Below are 21,399 nucleotides of genomic sequence, written 5' to 3'. Positions count from 1 at the left end.
ACAGCTCAGCAGCATCTTCAGCTTCCTTCAGTACCTAGGATTTCCATTGTATTTTCTGCTTTTTTAAATTATTATTTTTTTTTTTGGTAAGGCTGAGGAAGGGTGGACCTGCCATAAGTGTGGCACTGCAGCAGGAGTTGTGACCGACCGTCCCCAGCAAAGGCCAGCACATCCCCCGGGCTCAAACCAGGTGGAGCAGGGACCAGCCCATGTCCTCTGTGTCCTACCCCGTTGTCCTCACCCTTGGGTTAAACGTGATTAAAATTGCTTGACCTTAGGGTCTGCATTAGGAAAAAAAAAAAAAATTAAAAAAAAATCAAGTGTTCCACGTCCATGATGGTAGTTGAAATCCGGTCCAGGACAATAGGGCCGGGAAGGGAACGTCCCAGGGGAGCCGAGCTGCACAATGCTGTCTGGCCACGCTGCGCATGAGGAGAGGTGACTCCGTGCAGCTCCCACTCGATAAGCAGTGCTTAGCGGCCTTTTTCTTCCTCTAAAGAGAGAGTATTAAGAAGTGTTTATTTGTTTATTGGTGTTTCTCATGTTTTCCTATCTGACATCCTGGCCAATATTAATTTTAGTCATGAAATACAACTGTGAAACAGGGAATAATTGCCTTCCTTCTGATGCTTCTGGGAAACAAGAAGTCAAACAGATTAATGGCTTCGCCTGTGTGAATTTGGGAATCTGGCACATAAGTGGAAACAGGAATTGAATCTTCACACCATCCATTATCGCATAGCAGTGAGGATAAAATGCCTCCCTTTTAAGATGGGGAGAAAAACCTCTAGTTTTGGTTTGCTGGCTAGATAATGTGGGCATTTATCCTTGTTACTATCTCCAGCAGAAGATTTCAGTGGCTGGAGTAATGAATTTAAATCTTCACCAACGGAAAAATAATCGTAAGAGAGAAGTAATTGAATTGTTTAAAACTACTGTCTTGCATTTTACAGTCTTCTCTGGGTCACTTCATTCATTCCTACCTGCGCTATGTAAGCATGCAATATTATAAAAGCGGTTGGAGAGGGTGGATGATGGTCTCTTGTGCTTGCTGGAAACTCTAAGGTGATGCAACTGGAATGCACACGGGAGAACAGAGCAGATCTGCTTTTGTTTATTTTCCTGTAGATAGGACTGTTTCTTTCTGAGGAAAATACTGAAGGCAATTCATAAAGATATGACAGATTCTTGGCATGAATAACATTATTTTTAGACTATTAAGATTTCCAGTATTATTAGATCTCCACTCCTAGAAAAATATTAGCCCTTTAGGGAGAAAAGCTTTTCTTATTGTATTATGATCTACATATTTATGTGTGTATATATGTGTATATAAATTAAATATTATATTTATTAGTATTACATTAAGATTAAAACTGATTAACATCTTCTATGAAATAAAAGCGACACTAAGCTGTATTTTTCTACCCCTAAAATAATCTTTTTTTCATGCACTTCACAGTTGGCTTCTTACAAGACACCACCAGAAATTACAAGAGGACATTTCAAACCCTACAGCCCAGTATTTCAAAGAAAAGAGAAAGCCAGAGAGATGCCCGAAGACTTCCATCTCTATGTGCCCCATTGTCCTTTTCAGAGCGGCACCAGAGGTTCCTCACGGACCCCTCCCGGGAATGGGACACTGGCTGCTGATTTTTCTGAGCCTGAAGATACAGAGAGTGACCTTGGGACATACACAGCTCAGAGCTGGAAGGAAAAAAACTGGAAATATACCTCTGAACCAGAAGATTTTAATAGGAAGACAAAAGTGCTCCCATCTCTGGATTTGAAAGAGAAAGATGGCAAAAACACAAAGCACCCAGAAGAACAACTGGAGCAAGAATTAAAGGAGACAAAAAAGAGGCTGATGCTTTGTACTCAACAGCGACCCTTGTCATATGATTCAAGCAGGATGGACTTAGGTGGAACCAGTCCAGGGTATCAAAACAAAGGAGCACTGCGGACTTCTGAGAAGGATGCTGACTGGCGAAAAGATGTGTTCAAACTATCTGGTCATCCTACGCCTCTGTTATTTGCAGATGATGCTCCACCAGCTTTGCCAGTTGACACAAAAGATGCTCTGAGGAGTCCAGGTGCGGTTGCCAGGGAGCAGGCAGCTGGCCGGCCAAAATCACCACTGAGGCTCATAGCCAGTGCTATCAAAAGGTCCATTTTGGAGCCTCTAACCTCATCTCCAGAAGGACTAAAGCAGGACTCGGACAGCAAAGTCAAAGCCTCTTCAGAACAAGCTTTCTTCAGCTTCCCCAGTACTCCTGGCTATTCCTTAAGCCAAGGGAACAATAACAATAATAGAACAGATAATACTCGGCCACGGGAGCGTAAAGTAGGGGAGCGGGCAGGAGAATATTTAAGAAATGGGAAGCCTTTCTCAAATCCGTCTAAGTTTTCTGTCAGTTCTGAAGAGAGATCTCTAAGGGATTACAGCAAGGACGCATCCTTCCCTGTCTACAGTCCTCACACCAGGCCTTCCAAGACAACCAGTATACCTCAGAAATCATCTGGCACTAGGATGGAGGATGTCCCAGGACTCCTAGAAAAGTTTACCTTTAAAGAGACTCCTCCAGGAGCTTCAATGGATGACATGTTTATCTGTAATGAAAAGTACCTCCTCCTTTCATCTTCAGAGCCCAAGAACACCTCCAAGGACAATCTGGATGACTCTGCACAGAAGGGTACTCTTGGGTCGCTCTTCGGTAGACTGAGAAGTAAAGCTCATGACAGAGAAGGGAATTCCTTTGTGTCATCTCTGCCTTTCATGAAGGACTGCTCTCCAGAAGACAGGCTATGTTATCCTTCCACAGGTGAGGACCTGAGTGGAATTATTTTTATTTTTATTATATTGTTATTAAGTAATAGCACTTAACATTTAAAAAACCTGTGTGTGATCATGCAACGCATACCTGTTGTATGTTATGTTTAATTTATAGTTACTTTCTACATAGGAAGACTTAATAAATGTATTTTTTGCTTAAGGTTTAGGAGTTAACTTCTGGTTTAAAGGAGCAGAGTGGATTTGCAAGCAGAGCACAGCTTGCTGAACCCAAGTTTGGTCTGCTGCTCGCTGCTGTTCGTATGTCTTTGAGTCAGGGAAATGTACTGGGTGAGATGGAAGGAACGGTGAGGCCGAGCAGGATGCTGTGCAGAGCAGCTGCTGCTGTGACACTGAGGGTGTTGGGGCAGGGGGAGTACAGCGGGCAAGCAGAAGGATGAGCTCCAAAAACTTCGGTGCAGCGTACAGGACATTTGCTACTCTTTCCACGAGGAGCTCAGAGACTGAAGCAGTATGGTTGCGATAGCAAGAAGCTTTGCTTTGTGCATGTGCTTTCTCAGCAGGTGTCTCTTCAGCTCTGTCTGCTGCCGAGGTGACCAAACTGTAGACATACTTTTGGGAGCTTTGCGGTGTCATTAATATTCCCTTGTTCTTTTATTTGAGAGGAGATAGCGCCTTATTGACCTACTCTGACCTAGTTGTAAGTCTATTTAGGCGGTGATTAAAAGGCATCAATTTTTATGTTTGCTGGCAAGAACAAGGTTAGTATTAAAATTGCAGACGAGTCTAAGAAATATTGATGTCAGACAAAGAGCAATCTGAGTAATCTGAGCATAGGCTCAGAAAGAATTAAGTGCAGCACAGTTTCAGGTATGAAATATGAGGTATGAAAGCTGCACCCACCTGCCTTTCTCTGTGATCCATCTTTCCACTAGCCTACTGCAGAAAGTCACAATTATTTAACTAAATAACCTATTGAATTTTATTGATGTACCTGTTTGTTTCTTTATTAAATTGCAACAGAAACTGTAACCCCAAAATTGCTGCTGTACTGCAGCATTCAAATAACAACCTGTATGTAAAACGTGAGGTCACTGAAATGTTCCCAGTGAGCTGCCAGATCCTTCTCGCATCCTTTCTGCTTCAGAACTACTGCATACTGCGAGGGGGATAGACAGTATATAAAAGACCTGATCTGAAGCTCATTAAAATTGATAGAATAACTCCCACTCTCATTCCTGAATTTTTGGATTGGATTCTTGGAGCATCCTTTATCTAACAACTTGCAAAACCAGGCGTCCCCATTGAGCCAGAGGATGCTAAGGACTGAAGCTACAGAGAGCTGCTAGTGTTCACACTTGTCATGCTGTGGTCTTACATGGGAGGCTTTTTCTGAGTCTATACCCAGTCATCACCCATCAGCTAAGCCAAGCTGACATGCTCTTAACTAAACGTATTACAACATTTGGTATGTCGTGTTCCTACTAAAATGGGAAAAGTTCTTGTAAGGTTTGAATAATGCTATACTCTATTTAAGTTTTAAATATTTTGGAAAAACATGCTTGTTTAATATATGTTGCATTCCTCTGTTGTGCAAGCCAAAAAGAGGAATTATTAAGTTATTATAATTATTGAATATAGGCATTGCAAAGTCTGTTCAGAATCAAAAAATGCAGCTTTGATCTAGCCATTTGCCCAGTAATCTGTGGTCTTCAACGTTTCAACATTGCAGTTCCCTGAACTTTTTCAACCGTTCATATTTGAGTAAATCAAACTGGTAAAAGAGCCAAGTCCTGCTTGGCTCTCTAAAATGGCATTTCTGTCTCATATTGGCACTTGTCTGAGGCCCAGGCTTGGCAAACTTCAGTCATGAACTGATGACAAGCTTTAGCTCACATTACATGTCGTTATTTTTCTCTCTTGAAATTTACCATGAATGTCAGGAAAAAATTTTTCTTTAAAGAAAAAAAAAAATACTCCCGGCACCTTGCAGAAGCCAATTTAATGAGGCGCTTTCTTGTACTCCTCTTGGCTCTTTGCAGTAGGGCTTTTCTATCCTATTTGAAGCCAGACAGACTTGTTCTGTGCAAGTATGGTTGGTTGTACATTACACTGGTGTTTTCTCCCTCGATGGGCTGTTGGCTTGTGGAGCCAAAGAATGAGCTGGGTGATAAAAGTCCATGGGCTTGAGATGAGACTGAGCAAGCTCATTGAAGAGAAATTCGCTGAGGGTTAACCAAATGCTTAGAAACCACTTCCAATTTAGAAAGCTCCTGAAATGAAAATGAAAAATGCTTGGAGGCTGGGTGAGGGTTAAGGGGAGGAATCACATATGACTGCTCGGTGCCTATAGCATTCCTTTAGACGTCCACTGCTGGAGACAGGCTGGAAGGACCTTCAGTGTCACCCTACACACCTACTTCTATGTTATGTTGCTTGTCTTTTCCTACACCTTATCTTAGTTACTTTACCTGCAAATACATGTCCAGATGTCTTTCCTATGCTGATGACTTCTGCATTTCAGACCCAGGTGTCTGCCCAAACTAAAACTATATTCTTTCCTTCTGTCATCTCCTGCCAAGTATTCAGCCACCAGCTGAAGCTCAGCATGAGGAAGCAGAGATCTTAATTACTCAGCAGCAGATTGCCTGTTGCTCAAATTTACACCTGCAGTTACACCTTCCATATGGGTCATTCCAGCTTCTGATATCCAGACCTGACCTAAAGGCTTTCTGGCTAACACTTTCTTTCTGTTTTATAAGAGATATTCCTCAGAGCCATTTGGAAATTTTGGGCTGTGCAGAGATCCAGCTGCTCAGACTACCTGTGTGGGATCTAGACAAATCTTAGTGAAGTAATGGGGGTTCATGCACTGTTTTCAGTGAGAGATTGGTTTAAAAAAGAAGTCTAAGTTTGCCTGTAGAATATGCAAATGTCCCCAAATAGCCACACTGGAGTTTCTAGGTGCAATTCCAGATTTTTGATTCACTGCACAAGTATCTTTGAGGCTTTTATCCTTTGATTCCTCCTTTGTGTTCCAACCTGTAGTTAAAAAACAAAATAAAACAACCAAACAAACAAACAAAAAAAAACCCCACCAAAACAAAAACTTGATCAATAAACTTGATCAATCAGATGGTTAACCGTTCTCTCCTAAGCCTACTTGCCCTTTTGAACTTCAAAAAAATGCCAAAGTGCCAGGTTAGTTATAGATACTAAAAATCATTAACACCACAGAAAAACAGCAGTAAAAAGAGAGCTAAGCCAGGTTGTACGAGAGAGTTGCAGTCAGCAGTGTTTATAATGAGATGCAGTAGTGGATCCAGGGTTGAGGTGACTTTTGACTTACAGACAGACCTTCTGAAGACCAGCCCACGAAGGCGGTTGGTTATTGGCAGATGTTTGTGACTCTGGGTTTGCTTCTTCATAGCGATAGGGACGAGGGAGGAATATTTCTGTCCCTGACAGAGTAGGGATCATGTGAAAACATTCCTAGAATCATCCCTTAGAGGAGATGAGAGTCATTGTAACTCAGTTTGTGACTGTGTGTTGTTTACATGGCTCACTTCATTAAGTAGGACAAGTAATTCAGCTGATGAGAAGATTAGGTGTGTTATGAGCTCACTTTGCAGGTTTTGTGCACTTTTAGATTGAAAAGGGATTGCTTGCAAATGCATCAGGTTCATACATGGTTCCCATTACCTTTGTACCACTGAAAGTCTGTGTTTGCAACGTTCTTAACTGTGTCCCAGCTGACATCTCAGTGATTTCATATTTTACAAGGGGAACTGAGGCACTACAAGATTAAATTACGTACCTAAGACCATATGAGAAATCTGTGGAGAAGCAGAGATGTGAAGCCAAATAGCCAAGGCCACTCTTGATTTCTACTGGCATTTCTTTTCATCTTCTACCTCATGCCAATTCCTGCCTGGTTTGGGACACCAGTACCCTGAGAGAGACGTGTAGCTTTGGCTCTCTCTTTTGTAAAACACTGAAGTACTTAAAGTGGTCATGATTAGCTCCAAGGACTTTACAAAAATACGCAGTCTTGGACGTTTCCAGAGGAAGCCAACAGATTAATGTAACATTACGAACAGTTTCTGCTCCAAGACTTTCTGTGTATTTAGACTACTGCCATTACTGTGACACAAAAACACGCCAGGAAAGGGAGGTGAGCTGTGACATGCAGAGTGACGTCAGGGTGGTTTTCCCTATAAGTCTCTAGGACAATCAGCAGTGCTCCCATGTCTAACAGCAGGTATCACCTTCTCAACCTCTTTGTTCAGGGGACCTCAAGTTTCCTAGAAAAACCAGTACCTTAGATTTATATCTTAAGGGAGGGGTTCTCAAGAGCATTGGCCTTTGGTCCCGTTGATCCCTCTGAATACAGCGAGGGTTTTACCGCTGTTGGCATTCAATGGCAGCACACTTAGGCCATAGCGAAGTGCTCATATTTCTGGTCCTTTCCACAAGGAAATAGCCAAAGAAAAACAGTTGAGTAGAGCACTCAGTGGCAGCCCTTTTAATGTTGAAAGAAATGCACTGTGCCACTGTTTCTATAGCCCTGAAATGTGGCAGAACCACACATCTGGGAGCCAAAACCCTGTATTCTCATCCCAGTTCTGTCCCTCTTTGCTGCGTGTTTCTGGGCACCTCCTTGGAGAGGCCATGCTTCAATTATCCACATTACATTAGCAGAGAACATCAGTGCTGTGATATGTTATATGCAGTAAATGTGACAGAGACCATAACTGTCAATGCACACAGGTAGATCCATGAGATGCCTCATCACCAAGTGGTTTCACATGGTCCTTCGTCCAGTAGGATTCTCAGGTGGAGACAATGAAGGATGTTGCTGATCACAGTTGGATGGTGGTTATCTCACAGGGCTTTGGGTACCAGGTCCCTTGAAAGGCTGAGCTGTTTCAGAGCAATCTGAATGGCTTTTCTCTATGGAACAAGGTGCAAATACGTGGCTCTCCATGGCAGACGGGCATTGGGAGGACTGCGGATGTTAGGAATCTATTCCATGCACAGACATTGGCTTCCTCATGCTCATGAGATGGCCCTTGAAAGTCCTTGGGGAAGTCATTGACCCTCTCTCTGTCCCAGAAAGGCAAACAGCTCCTGAGTCATACCCCCGACGAGGAGGCAGGTGCCCTTGTGTTACAGCAGGCTGCTTTTCCTCTAGACCTTGTAATGCTTTTTAAATTATTGATATCATTCAAAGAGGAGAACGGGAGAAGCAGTCACTTATTCCCACAGCTGAGAGAAGAAAGGGAGCGTGTAATTGTTTGTGTTTCCAGCCCTGCTGGGATGTAAGGTTTGCCCTTTGCATATTATGGAATTTGATTTCACCAGCAGCGTGACCGCAGGGTAGTTACTGCAAACTTTTGGTTGCACAGGGAAAAGCAAGGTAGGTGAGGTTACTCCTCAAAGGAAGTAGTGACTGATACCCCCTGTGCCTTCCTCCATCTCCTGCACTGGAAGGGCTTTATGGCTGACTGTCCCTCTTGGAACAGAGATGGAGTCCAGCTGGATTTGCACACTTGTCCGCAGAGCGTGGGGCAGTGCGTGGCACTGGTGTCACCCCAGCAATCGTGAGCTGTCAGAGAGTCCCTGGCAAGTCAGCAAGCAGGAGCTGTGTCCCTCCTCAAGTGCCCCAGGGGAGGTGGGGGGTGGCAGCCTGGGCGATGCTGGGCCTGGGAGGCTGGAGACCCATCTGGAGGGCTACTGCACCTCCCTGCTTTTGCTTGCAGGCGTCTGCTGCCCAAGGACTTGTCCTGCAGAAAGGGTGGCAGGACCCACGTCTGCTCCACTGGACCCTCTGAGCTCGCAGCTTCACTGAGCACAAGGATTGGGTGCTTCTAAAATTGAGATTGGTGAGAAAAGTCAGAATTTCTGCCTCAGATTACTTGGATTTGCTTTTAGTGCTTTAGCGTCTGGGATGAACGTGTTGCATGGATCCTGATTTTAAATTAGGGCTCGAGACAGAAGTCCTACTTTAGGACTGGGGTCCAGGACAAGGCAAAGAAGAAACATTTACACTGGGAGAATGGGAAGTGATTTTAATCTGAATACAACTTGCACATAGAAAGCTAACTGTTACCTTGCAGATACAAAGAAAAATGGCACTGTTAGCTTTAAATAATGTACATTTCCAAGATGTTGCCCAGCTGTTAATCATTAACCCTGTAGCAGGTTGAAGCATAGAGACAGATGTTCCAAGAGTGGTTTTATTTTCTGAAATAAAGAGAATGAAGCTATGAATTAGACAAATTAAGAAGAAATTCAAATATTTACACGCAGTTGAAACAAGATGCTGGAAAAACAGGCATGATAAAATTGCTGCAATTAAATGTAATTTAATTTATAATTCTGAAAGCATGCTTCTTCCAAAGGCAGCCTTTGAGTTTTCCTTATGGAGTGCATTGTTGTGATGTATGGATTTTCCTGACTTATTATGGCATTTTAATCAACAGTTCAATGATGTGATAATATTCCTAAAGCAGAAAAATAAGTGACGTTTGTTTAGACATAATTAATGAAATATTTATGTTGCATGAGGCTGTGTGATAAAGCCTTGTTCTCTTAGTCCATTTGCTTCTGATTACATTTGTGATTTTTTTATATGACCAGACATTCTGACGCCAACTATTTTACACTGAGCAGATGTCATGTAGTAAAAATGGGTGCCAGATGCTACAAGCCACATAAGGGTAATTTGTTTAAGAGCTGGCTCAGACTTTTTGCATTCAATTACACTGTATAGTGAGCCTTACACAATCATTTGGGTAATATGGCTAACTTCAGATATACATTTTAATGAATGTTGTGTGCATTCATAACAGCATGCTACATGCACGGTGCTCAAGGAATTAATTTATTTGTATGTAATACCTGAAAAAAATCAAATATACACAGACAGTTTTTGACAGGGATCAAAAATTTAATTAATGCTGTCAACCAAATTTCCAAATTGCTCTAGGTGCTGCTGATTAGAACTCAGGGCAGGTGCAAAGTGTCTGTGTAAGGTAAAGAACAGTATTTTTTGCTTCACTGTTTTGTTCCTGTATTTTAGGATGTGAACACCTACCTGTCAGAAAACAAGCTACCGAGTATTCTACGTCTTCCTCTGGTGATGAATTTGAATCCAAGGCTTCATTACCACACAAGGTAATCTTGACTTGGAAACAGAAAGATATTTCCTCAGTTGGACTGTATTTAAGATTCATCATATGAATTTGTTCTAAAACAGACTGCAATTTCTTAAAGTGAGGATTGGAATGTTTTATCAGTGGAGGTTATGTGTCATGGAGAGAAAATACATTAAAATTCTTTAAGACAGATGAACGTAAAAATTTCTTTTTCCCCTTTGGATCTTTAATTCCCCCAGGTTACACCAGCATTGACAGAGGAGGTCTTAATTTGACAAACAGACATGTTTCACTGAAACCACTTTGAAGCTGCATTGTTAAGTGGCTTTAATATGTAGCCCAACAAGCAAACTATTGAAAAAATTAAACCAAACAGATGCCGATTTCCCTTGGGGAAATACAACTTCATTTGAGAAGTGCTCAGGCAGGTTGCATGGAAAACACTGTGTTTGTTCTAATCAGCACGACTGCGTGAGCCACGAAGTCGCACCCAGACCCCGTACGCTGAAAGGGCCGGCTGCGCAGCCAGGTCTGCCAGCCCTACCTTGGTTCCTGTGGGGTTAAAGCACCAGTGAACTCTTGGTACCTACCTCTGATGTGAAGAAACAGAGCTTTTATTGCCTGAATAGCTCATCAGAAATGTGTTTACCTCTTTCCTGCGGAGGGGGAATATCAGTAAGTGGAATTAATAGTAAGAGGTAGCCTTTTGATTCATTGCCTTTGGGGGGGGGAGGAGAGCAATGCAAGAGGCTGCCCGATAGGCTGAAAAAAACAGTCGAGCTGAAAGCTAAGTTGGGCTTTGAATGGAAACCCAGTTGCACAGCTCCAGAGGAACCAAAATACCACGAGGCAGAAGCACGGTGATGTGTGGCAGCACGTCCTGCCAGTGGCTCTGTGTCAGGATGTACTGGGATGTCAGAATTCATCATTCATCTTCCATGTTACAGGAAAGACAATCTATAGTAAGATAATATTATGGTGAATTAAACAAAGTTTAAACAAAATAGAGGAAAGAAGGGAGACATGGGAGAAAACTGGATAGGAGCAACTCCAGACGGTTCAGGCAGCCGCAGGGACAGGCCGGACCCAGAAACGGGGTGAACGAACAGCTGTTGCGCACGGGCATTAGCAGTGACTCGGTTTTGATGCACGTTCCCCGCTCAGCTTGTTTCTTTCAGCTGCCTCCTAGCACCGCTTTTCATGCCAGTCCTGGCTGCTATTTCGCCAGTACCACCGTTTTTCTCTGGCAAAATTTGGTGGGAAAAATTTTAGTGGCTTCCTGGCTTGTTAGTTTTTTAATCTTCTTGTCTACAGTGCTCATATATTCTGTCTTCTCCAAAGTGGGAAAACCGTAGCCCTGAAGCGCTGCCAGATAGCTTGGGTGAAGGGCAAGACGGAGCAAGCGCAGGCGGCTGCCTCGGCCAGCCCTGCAGCACGTGCTGCCCCGCTTTCCCGGCAGCGGCGACGGGTGCCCCAGGGAAAGGCAAAAACCTCTGTGATGCAGTAGAGGAATGGCATTGGGGAAGGTTTCGTAGGGCTTCAGGTAGTATCCTATGGTGGCTCTTCCTTTTGGATGCATCCCTCTTGCTGTGTTACAAGTGATCCAAAGTGAGTTTTACTACTTAGCAGCTACAGCAGTAGAAATGGGCTGAGTTGCCTTAAACTGGTGCTTCACCCTGCCTGTGCCTGGCTTCTCGCCTGATCATGGTGATGTCTGCAGAAGCCATGTATAGCAGTACGTTGTATATAGTCAACTTTATGATTCGGACATTTTGCATTGATAGACACAGTTCACACTCACTTAGAGTTGCAATAAGAGCTTGTAATGATTTAAAGTCAATGTGGGAAAATGCATGAAAATATGCCTACATGAATATTTTTGTTTCAGTGAGGTTGCCCCAAGCGCCTTGCCATAGCTCACTCTGCTTTGAGCAGGGGAGTTGGATTAGATGATCTCCAGAGGTCTCTCCCAACCTCAACAGTTCTGTGATTTTGGGGAAGGTTTGAGGAAACCTGTAATGGCATACTTATGCTTTGATTGCCTTTTTTTTTCCCTCTCTCTCTTTTGTAGGCAAAAAGGGCTCTCAGAAGGAGAAGGAAGCTGGAGAAGGAGACAAAGCAATTGATTAAACAAGAGGAGCTGAAGAGGCTTCACAAAGCACAGGTGAAAACGTAGCTCGCAAATGTCCCTCCCACTTGTCTCCCAAGAGTGACTAGCAAGAACAGGGGGTACCCGCTGTGGGCTCTGCACCTCCCCTCGCTCCTCACTGCCTTCGATGTTGAAATCCCCCCAAACCATCAGGGGCAGGAAGATGAATGTGGCAGGGCCTTGCATCTCTCTCTATGTGACAAATCCACATGTGCCCCAGGAGATCATTGTAATTTTGTAATTGTGTATGAGGAGCAAGAGAGAATAGTGACTGGCAATAAGAGAAGAATACTTTGAAGAGAGGGAAGGAGATAGAAAGGGCAAATAACATCAGCCCTGAGAATGTAAGAAGCTCAGCTATTGCCACTATGTACCACAGGAGGGTACGAAAATACAGTGATGGTTTTTGTTCTCTCTCTGCCATAACAACGAAAATGAACCTTTTTTTTTCTTAACGATGCACAGTAACTTCACTTTATATGGACCCTGCTCTTCAGAAAATGCTGGAAAATCTCTGGACTCTGCTAATGTTTTATTATTTCCAATTACAGTTCAAAAATTTGGGAATGCACTTCTGCACAACTTGATCTCAGACTGTGTTCTCTCAGGTGTCAAAATTTTCAGGTTTATCTATTTCACTTACCACACATATATGTATATGCATATACACACACACACACACAGAGACAACTTAATGGCTTATGTGGCCATTACCACTTTTTGTGTGTGTCTGTACTGTAGCATAGGGCAGAGAAACCTGAGCTAGATTTAATCTCATTAATTCAGGTTATAATGGTAATCAAGATATGGTAGTGGGGAGGGCAGGCTTTCTGAAGGCAGAGTTGTCCATCATCTTGTTGTATTACTATAGCAGGTGGACAGTTTTGGATGGAGCTTCCACTTGCTACTTCTGTACCAATACTAAATTAAAAAAGAAAACCAGTGAGTTGTTTTTCAGATGTGAATCTGAAATCTCTGTTTCTGTAGACATTACTGCCTTTGCAAAATGTGTTACTGAAAAGGAGAGAAATTTTATCTTTGACTCAGACAGTGGATTTTAGAAAATGCTAATATCTAGCCGTTACTATAAAATCCCTGACACAACAAAACCCATGGGGAAAAAAATAGTATCTTATTTAATCCAAAGCAAGAGCAACTATGTTATAGTTTTTATCTGAGAATTGTAAATTATCTCAAGTTAAAATTAGATGTATACGTGCCTTCTCTTATTTTACTGCTTCGGTAAAGAATCAAAGCCAAACTTTTTGAACCATGTTTTGTCTTTGTTAGGCTGTTCCTGAGGGCTTGGCTTGGTATGCCCTAACACAGCCTGAAATGGGAACTGCTGAGCGTCTGTCTTTGACAATTCAACCTTTTAAGGTGTTTCATGCCTATTATCCACATGGCACCTCTGAAAATCTTATTTAAAAGGGGATGGATCAGTGAATGTAGAAGTCCTTCCTGAAGTGCTACTGAATTATCACTTCTTTGCTATTAGATCCTTTCCCTCCTGTGTCAAAAGCTTGTGAAATATGAAAGCAAAACAAACAACAAAACCCCATGGAAAAGAAAATAGCTAGCAAAGCTTTCTAGCTGTAAACCTGCAATATTTATATGAGCTTTATTCATGTAGCATCTCAGAATATGTACCTCTGAAAGTGTAAGGTATTGACTTCTCACACCTTGTGAGACACAGGAACATTATGATCTCTGTTTTACAACAGGAGAGCTAAAGTTCAGAAAAACTGAGGTTCTTTTAGTACCTACGATACGTACCCACATAAAAATGTAGATAGATACCTAGTGGAATTATTAAATTGCTTAGGCGCCTAATACGTTCAATGAGTTTGCAAATCCTGTGACTCCTCCGAGACCTTTTCAAGCTGTTTCTCTAACCGCTGAGACCGTCTATTGTCTCTGAATATTTAAGCTATGTCTGTAGCTTTTACATCATTACAATTTTGCAGGCAGTCCAACGCCAACTAGAAGAATTGGAGGAAAGACAAAGAGCTCTGGAGATTTTTGGTGTCAAACTGGAGAGAGAACTAAGAGGAGAATCAGGTAATGAAGCAGTGGGGGTTTTTTTTGTTTGGTGGTGGCTTTTTTTAACCATTTTCAAAGCAGAGGGTTTTTAATAATTGTCATAGAAATAGAGTTCAGTGCAAAATCTGAAATGAAACAATAACTGGAAGGACAAAAATCATTGCTTATCTGTTTCCTCAAACTCTGTTAGTTCAAGCACCTTTATGCTGAATGCTATAAATTTTCTGTTGGTTATCACAGGTTTGGAATTATTTCCCTTGCTATTGAACCTCAATCTACACTTCCCACCCCCCACCCCGCCCCCCCCTTTTTTAAAATCCCATCCTGAGCTTAATTTCATCTTCTGGAGGGAACCAGTGAGGTTTCCAGGAGCTGTATCTCAGTTACCAAGCCAGCAGCAGCCCATGCCTAGTAACAGAGTCCTTAATGACTTCTCCCAGAGTGTGAAATGCCATTAATACGATTAGAGCTGGTGGCTACGCTATAGCAACAGCAGCATGCAGACACACAGACCTGAACCACGCAGCTTTTCCCCCAGTGAGTAGAAGATAACAGGGATGTTGTCCTGGCCCCGGTCGGAGGCAAGGTTTTCCCTTGCCTGATCCGACAGTCCCAAGCACCCAGGACTGCAGCATCCTCCCGCCAGCCCAGCCTTGCCACTGCTCCCCAGCACGCATGGGGTGAAGGTGGGGAGACCTCCCGCAGAGGGATGGGGCATCTGGGGGCTCCCGCCAGGCTCAAAATGGGAATGGGAGTGTGAACCATGCGTGTAAGGGACTTCAGAGGGGGCTGCGGTTCTGTGCTGAAAGGACTCTGGGGAGCCAACAACCTGATTGCAAACATGTCTTTATTCACCTCTGTCCTAGAAAGCTGAACCTTGTGCTTTCATGACAGGCAGTTGCACAGCACTGAAAACCTAGATATGTTTTGACACCTGATCTTGTTGTTGTCTTAGCTAGGCAACCGAGCACAATCTCTGCTGGCTTTTTTAATGCCATATTCTTAGCAGTTATCACCCCTATTCTAACACTGAAATAATCAGTTCAGCAAGAGAGCATTTGCCCAACCTTTTATATTTATTAACTAATTTCCTATAATTGATAGTGCCAGCCTATTTCAAATGTTATTTAAAAGGCTAGCATCTTTTTTCTTAAATGAAAACATAACCTTTTATCAAATGCCACCCACCTTACCGCCTGTGAGAAAGTCTGCTAAAAAGACTTTGAGGATTTGGAGTGTTAGCTTTTTTCTTTACTGCTGAGTCCTACAAGAGTGGTTGTTTTTCAGAAACCTCAAAAATATAGAGGGACAAGAGGCTTTTAACTCTTGGGATGGACACTGAATACCAGGATAAATGGCCTAGAGCCACCTCTTGGTTTTGCTGTTTTGACAGTCGGGTTTCTTAAAGAAGGCTGTCTGCCAAGAGATTGATGCTTCTCATTCTCTTCCCCTCTTCCCATCCTTAGTAATTGGATTGCCTTCATTAAGGTGAAAGTACTATTTTTTTTCTCCCCGTTGATTGTTTGTGTGTAGGTGGCCAGTTACAAATAGGGCAGATACTAAAACGTAGGATGTTACTGTCTCTCAATAACTCTTCCGGTGCAAAATCATGAAGCTGTAAGTTTCTCAAAGTGTGAGTGCTTTGTTGCTTGTAATAACATACATGTAATGATGCAGGAATTGGCGAGTTTAATATTTTGTTCAACCTTCTTAAAAATAATGAGCATTATTGTTTAATGAATGACCAGTGTTTATTAGGTTAAGTTGTATTTAAGCAGGTCTGCGCTTATGCAATTCAAGTGATTTAATAGGTATTATTAAGGTAATTAGAAAACGATCACAGTTCAGCAGTAATATTGAGCTGCAAAGGTTGTGAATAACCAAATTTAGAGACAGGCCTGCAAACACTAGTCTTCAGTGACATTTACGCAACTCTCCCCTAATAATTCTGTAAGCCTGGGATGAATGGCCCCTTTGTTAGGGGGAGTTATTCATTAGCTCCTCAACTGAATTAGACGAGAACATGCGTGGGTGCAAAACAACTGCCATGAAGACTGATGAGCAAAATGAGGCTTTGATGATCTTCTAATTGTAGTGACAACAATTCATGCATTTAAAAAAAAAAAAAATAATATCAGTCCTATGAATAATTTTTCATGCCCGTTATTCCCTTTATTCTGGTTTGAAATACCAAATAATAAATCACTGATGTGCTGTTGCTTTGCTTTCCACTGACATTTGTGGAGGCTTATGGAGATCTGCCTAAAAGAAAATATAGAAATAAAAATCTGGAAACAAGTTTTCCACTGAAATTAGCATAACCGATCAGTTGACTAAACAAATTATGAAGAATGATGGTAAAGAAGAAAATCTGTGATGAGAGAACGTTAAGAAATCTCTCTATGTTTTGAAAGGTGAACAAATAGCTGCACATGTTGCAGCTAGTTTTTTATTTCATAAGAAGCATGTCCAAGGTTTCTCAGAACTTTCAACAGAGTCAAAAGAAATCAGCTGAAAATCTGTAGGATTAAGGAATATAAGCTTTAGCTGTTTCTAAAAAGGTGCAAACTGGCCAAGCCCTCTTTACTGTGTGACTGCTGTTCAGAGGGACAGTGTAGCATCACTCTGGGGGTCAGAAGGTTGAGATTTTGAGAGCAGTGTTCAGTAAATACTCCTCTGCAGCCTGTCATTGCGTCAAAAGTGATGAAAATAGAAATAGCTACGATGTAATTAGAATAATATCTGACTTTCAAATGGGAACTAGGTTAAAGGAGACTTGGCTAAACCAGGAGGAAAGTTTTGCTTTAGCAGCGCTGTAAGGAAAAAACAGCATGGCTTACAAAACTAACTCACAAATTGTTTTCCCTCTAACCTTTAAAAAGATCTGTCATAGTGTGTTACGCAAAAGACTTCGTTGGCTTGCTCTGCCTTTGGAAAGTCATAAAGCACTGCATCAGACTTAAATAACTATTAACATCATTATTAACAAACATTTGAAAATCTCAGGGAAAAAAATGCACCTAGGGACACTTGAGGAGGGTATTCTGTGTGATGGAGAAGGAGGAAAAACAAGGGCTTTTTTTATTTCAGTTTGCACTGAGGGGTTCTTCATTGCCAAAGATTTTTGTACAGATGGCATTTTAGGAGCACTAAAGGCTGTCACCTGATGAAAGAGAAATCCATTCTCCTCTTCAGCAAGGCAGAGTCGAGCTGTGAGCTCTTTGGGAGAGAGACCATCTCGTGTTTCACGTCTGTATAGTGCCTACCAGTGATGCCCTGGCCCAAAGTGTTACAAAACCACCCAGTAAAACTAGATTTCTCCTGTCCCACAGCCTTTCCCGTCATTCAAAGCAGATGTAGATTTAGAAACCAGTTGGCAAATGAATGGAAATTTGTAGAGGATTTAATTGTGTGTCTGGTGCCCACTGGAAGCAGGGACTAAGTTGACCCTTGCCCACATTTACATCCTGAAGTCTGATTGTGTTAATGGGATATCCATTTATACATGTAGTTCAGCTGCTGGAGTCCAGTATCAACAGAGAAACTATGTTATCAGAGGCAGAACTGAGAGAAAGAAAAAGTGCCCAATAAAAACGTCTACATGATTATTTGAAAGAAAAAGCTTACCTTCCAAAACAAAAGTGTTTTTAAATCTAATGCATTTTTAACTGCAATAAACTACAACATTGAACCAAATGTAGACGAGAATGCTATCTATAGCTGTTATACCCAGACATTAATGTGTAAGTTTCATACAGGAAAAAAAAATCTACGTTTAAACTCACCTAGGCTTACAAATGAGTACTATTTAAAGTAAACTTAAGTGGTAAGAGCATTGGAAGGAAAGGTGGTAATGCACATTTAAGTCTCCTCTTTCAAACAGATTCAGGCACAAAGGATGAAACTCAGATGCTACATGAGTGGTTTGAGCTGGTCCTGGAGAAGAACAAATTAATGCGTTATGAGTCTGAGCTCCTGATCATGTAAGTAAGGACAAGCATTAGTACTAAAGATGGGGAGGGGAGAGGGGAAAACTACTCACAGGACACCTGAACACCTTGCTGCGTGCTGCAGTTTGAGTCTGTCATGGAATAAACATACCCAGAGTAGCTACAATCTGTTTTGAACACAGATTTTCAGTTGAGCCCTCCTCATCCTTCCCTCTCGCAGTGGTTCAATTATTTCAATCCTATATGATACTCTAAACCAGTATAGCATATAGATGCTCTGCCTTTGCATAATGTGAGTCTAATGAACACTGGGGCACTTTCTTCTGTGGAAGAAAAATAGTCTGACAAGTTTATCTCATTTTTTATTGGACATAGGAGAAAAGATCTAGGCATTCACTACAGTGATGAAACGAGCAGATACACCAAGCAAATAAAAACCGTCTGTGGTTGATGGAAACTGTTTGTGGTTGATGGAAACAATATTGGCTGTAGCTCCCTCACCTCGCCTCCTTGGAAACACCTTCAACAGATGGGTGGAGGTGACTCTCAGCTATTTTCTCCACTGTTTCTGGGCAGTGAGGGAAGGCAGTGAGAGCTGCAGCGGTCACTACTCACCCCTGGACTTCCCACCGGTGCAGGCTGCTCGTTGCCATTTCTCCAGTCCCTATCACTGGGTCAGCCCCCCGCGCTGTGTGCGGAGCAGCAGCCCAGCCACTACCTCCAGCCGCACTCCAGTTTCTCCCCAGCCGTGCTGATGCTGCCAGGGGCCAAACCTTTTCTTTCCCCTTCGATTGTCATTGGGTGTTGTGGAAGCAAAGCTTCCTGCTCACAGTGTCTGCAAAGCAGAGTTAAAAAAGCAAAAGGAGACGGCTTTTATCACTGCAGGACACAAAGTGGTGTTGTCTGGATGTGTCCACATGTGTTAATTCCCTTGCCTCAGGACTCCTGTGCAGAGGGGCTGGCAGGGCCCTTCCTGTGTGGGAGTGTTCAGTCCTGTCCAGAATCACATTGTGGGTGTCACCAGCAAAGCACAGCTGGTTAAAGCCTTAAGTCTTGCAATGTACGAGGGAGCTTAATCTGATACACAACGCAAAAGGCGGTAGTGGTACTTCTGGTGTTGCTGTGGCACTGTAGGCACAGGCAAACCTTTCAGCCTTTACTGCCCATGAGGAGAAAGTACTGGATAAACAGAACACAGAATCTCTTGGTTGAAATAATATTAACATACATGTCTTTATTAAAAAAAGTTTATTCTTTAATGTACTTTTTATTGTACCTAGAGCCCAAGAGCTAGAACTGGAGGACCATCAAAGCAGGTTGGAACAAAAGCTGAGAGAGAAAATGGCCATTGATGGTAAGTCGAAGGGGAGAGTATGCTCCAGCCCACAGTGATAGACCATGCCCATACGAGTCCCTGCTTGCTCCAAAAAGGACCAGACTGGCTGAGGCTCTTCCTCCTGTGCTCTTCTGTGAGTGCAGCTCAACCAGCAAAATGCAACTTGAGAGATAATCTCATCTGACTTCTAGTGAAGACAGCTAAGCTAGCCTGCCCAGTTTTACACTGAACTGGATCAGAAACACTCACACATGTAATTCCACGAAGTGTGCTGTGCAGGCAGCATCATCCAGCTAACATGCGATGATGGGCAGCAGTGGAAAGTAATTTCTTCAACCACCTAAACACAAAAGAGATTATCTGCTTTTATGTTAACTGTAGCATTACTGGTTACCACAGTATTTTGGAACTGCTTTTAGGTACTTGGGATTACAGTTTGGGCTCATCCTTTCATTTGATATTAGAAAAGAGAGCATGGGGAGGAGGAATGCAGGGGGAAGCGGGGTTACATGGCACTGAATACCCCAAAATAGCCTGCTGTGTTCTAAGCATGTGGATTGTAAGTGAGGGCAGTTCTCAATATATTTTCCGAAAAACACTTTCTGTTTTCTTACAGGTACTACATTAGATGGTTGGGCTTTTTACCTTATAAATGAAATTTAAATTAATTTTTAATTAATTAGCTTAAAAAGGGCTTTCCAGCTTAAATGTTTTTATAAACAAGTAGTGCTCTTCCTACCCCTTTCACTCTAAGTTTTGTTAAAATATCTACTCTAGACATCAGGAGCCTTAATGGTCAACCTTAAATGGCAGAAATGCAGGAGAAATCTTCCCTGAACTGTAACATGAAAAATATTAACTGCTATTGACTTCATTTGTCACTGACTATAATATTAATTCAAGCTGTACACCAACAGTTAAAATGCAAAGTGTAACAACAGAGCGATCTGGATTTTAACCTCTTGTTTTGTGATCTTTTAGACAGCCTTAAAGATGAGATGGATCTGAATGAGGAGGATGAAATTTTTACTGAGATGATGAAAGTGGTTGAAGAAAGGGACAAACTTGTGTCTACCTTAGAGGAGCAGAGAGTGAAAGAAAAAGCAGAAGACGAGCACTTTGAAAGCATTATATTATCTAGAGGCTATCAGCTGAGCAGGATTTAAACAGCCACATGCACATAAACATGATTTCAGCAATATTTGTAGTCATGGAGATACAGTCTTCTGAAAAATGAAGGAATTCAAATTTAAAATCAGTTTATTTGGGAAACAGGTTGTTTTGTTGTCAAAAGCTCTTAAGCAGTTCTTTTGCTCATACCGGAGTGAGTCATTTCACTATCAGCTTAAAGGATCACCAGAATACAGAATAAGACTGAATTTACTTGTCTGATGGGCATCAGGGTCTGTGAAAGGGAAATCAGAGCTCTGTTGTTTTCTTGGAATTTTATTTTAATGCTGAGAATAGACTTTCTGAGAAACATGATGAAATGATTTAGTATTTTTGAGATGTCATTACTTTCCATCTGTTTGTTTGAATCTGTATGTGGTTTTGTTAATATTTGGCACAGCCAAGCCATGGTGAACTATTTAAAGTTCAGAAAGCAAGTTTCTCATATAAAAACATGGGTAGTTTTTATTTCTGGTGGAGGAATAGCCGTTTGACTAATAACTACATATAAGCACTCATTAAAACTACTGTAAATGCAATTTCAGAAATTAATTTTCCAGGTATTTGTAAGTTGTAATGCACCATGTATTTTTGAACAAGAAGTGAAAGCAATATTAAATCCCTACATTTTGTAACATGGTAAGGGATTATCAAAGGGGTGACTACCCTTAAAACTGTTACATGCTCAAAAAAGCTTTTGTTTCTCACAGATTAAGGTCTCTAAAATATGCCAAATGATAATTTAAAAATAGTAATCCAGACCCAATTAGTATTTATAGGGTAGGCTTTACAATTGCTTT

At 41.9% G+C, this 21,399-nt stretch overlaps 1 protein-coding gene across 1 annotated transcript; it reads left to right on the top strand.

Moving 5' to 3' along the window:
• The first annotated feature begins 1,552 nt into the window (after nucleotides 1-1,552).
• MICALCL (MICAL C-terminal like) lies at nucleotides 1,553-20,595 on the top strand. The gene is made up of 9 exons (XM_009705563.1): nucleotides 1,553-2,822; nucleotides 3,457-3,491; nucleotides 9,876-9,970; nucleotides 11,293-11,434; nucleotides 12,023-12,115; nucleotides 14,068-14,161; nucleotides 18,027-18,126; nucleotides 19,374-19,447; nucleotides 20,411-20,595. Exons 1-9 carry the CDS (start codon nucleotides 1,553-1,555, stop codon nucleotides 20,593-20,595), a joined length of 2,088 nt encoding a protein of 695 aa, XP_009703865.1.
• The last annotated feature ends 804 nt before the right edge of the window (nucleotides 20,596-21,399 follow it).

Source organism: Cariama cristata, unplaced genomic scaffold (assembly GCF_000690535.1).
Source record: "Cariama cristata isolate BGI_N322 unplaced genomic scaffold, ASM69053v1 scaffold5588, whole genome shotgun sequence".
Classification (NCBI taxonomy): domain Eukaryota; kingdom Metazoa; phylum Chordata; class Aves; order Cariamiformes; family Cariamidae; genus Cariama; species Cariama cristata.
Note: the sequence above shows the minus strand (reverse complement) of the source record. Positions and strands in the feature narration are given on the sequence as shown.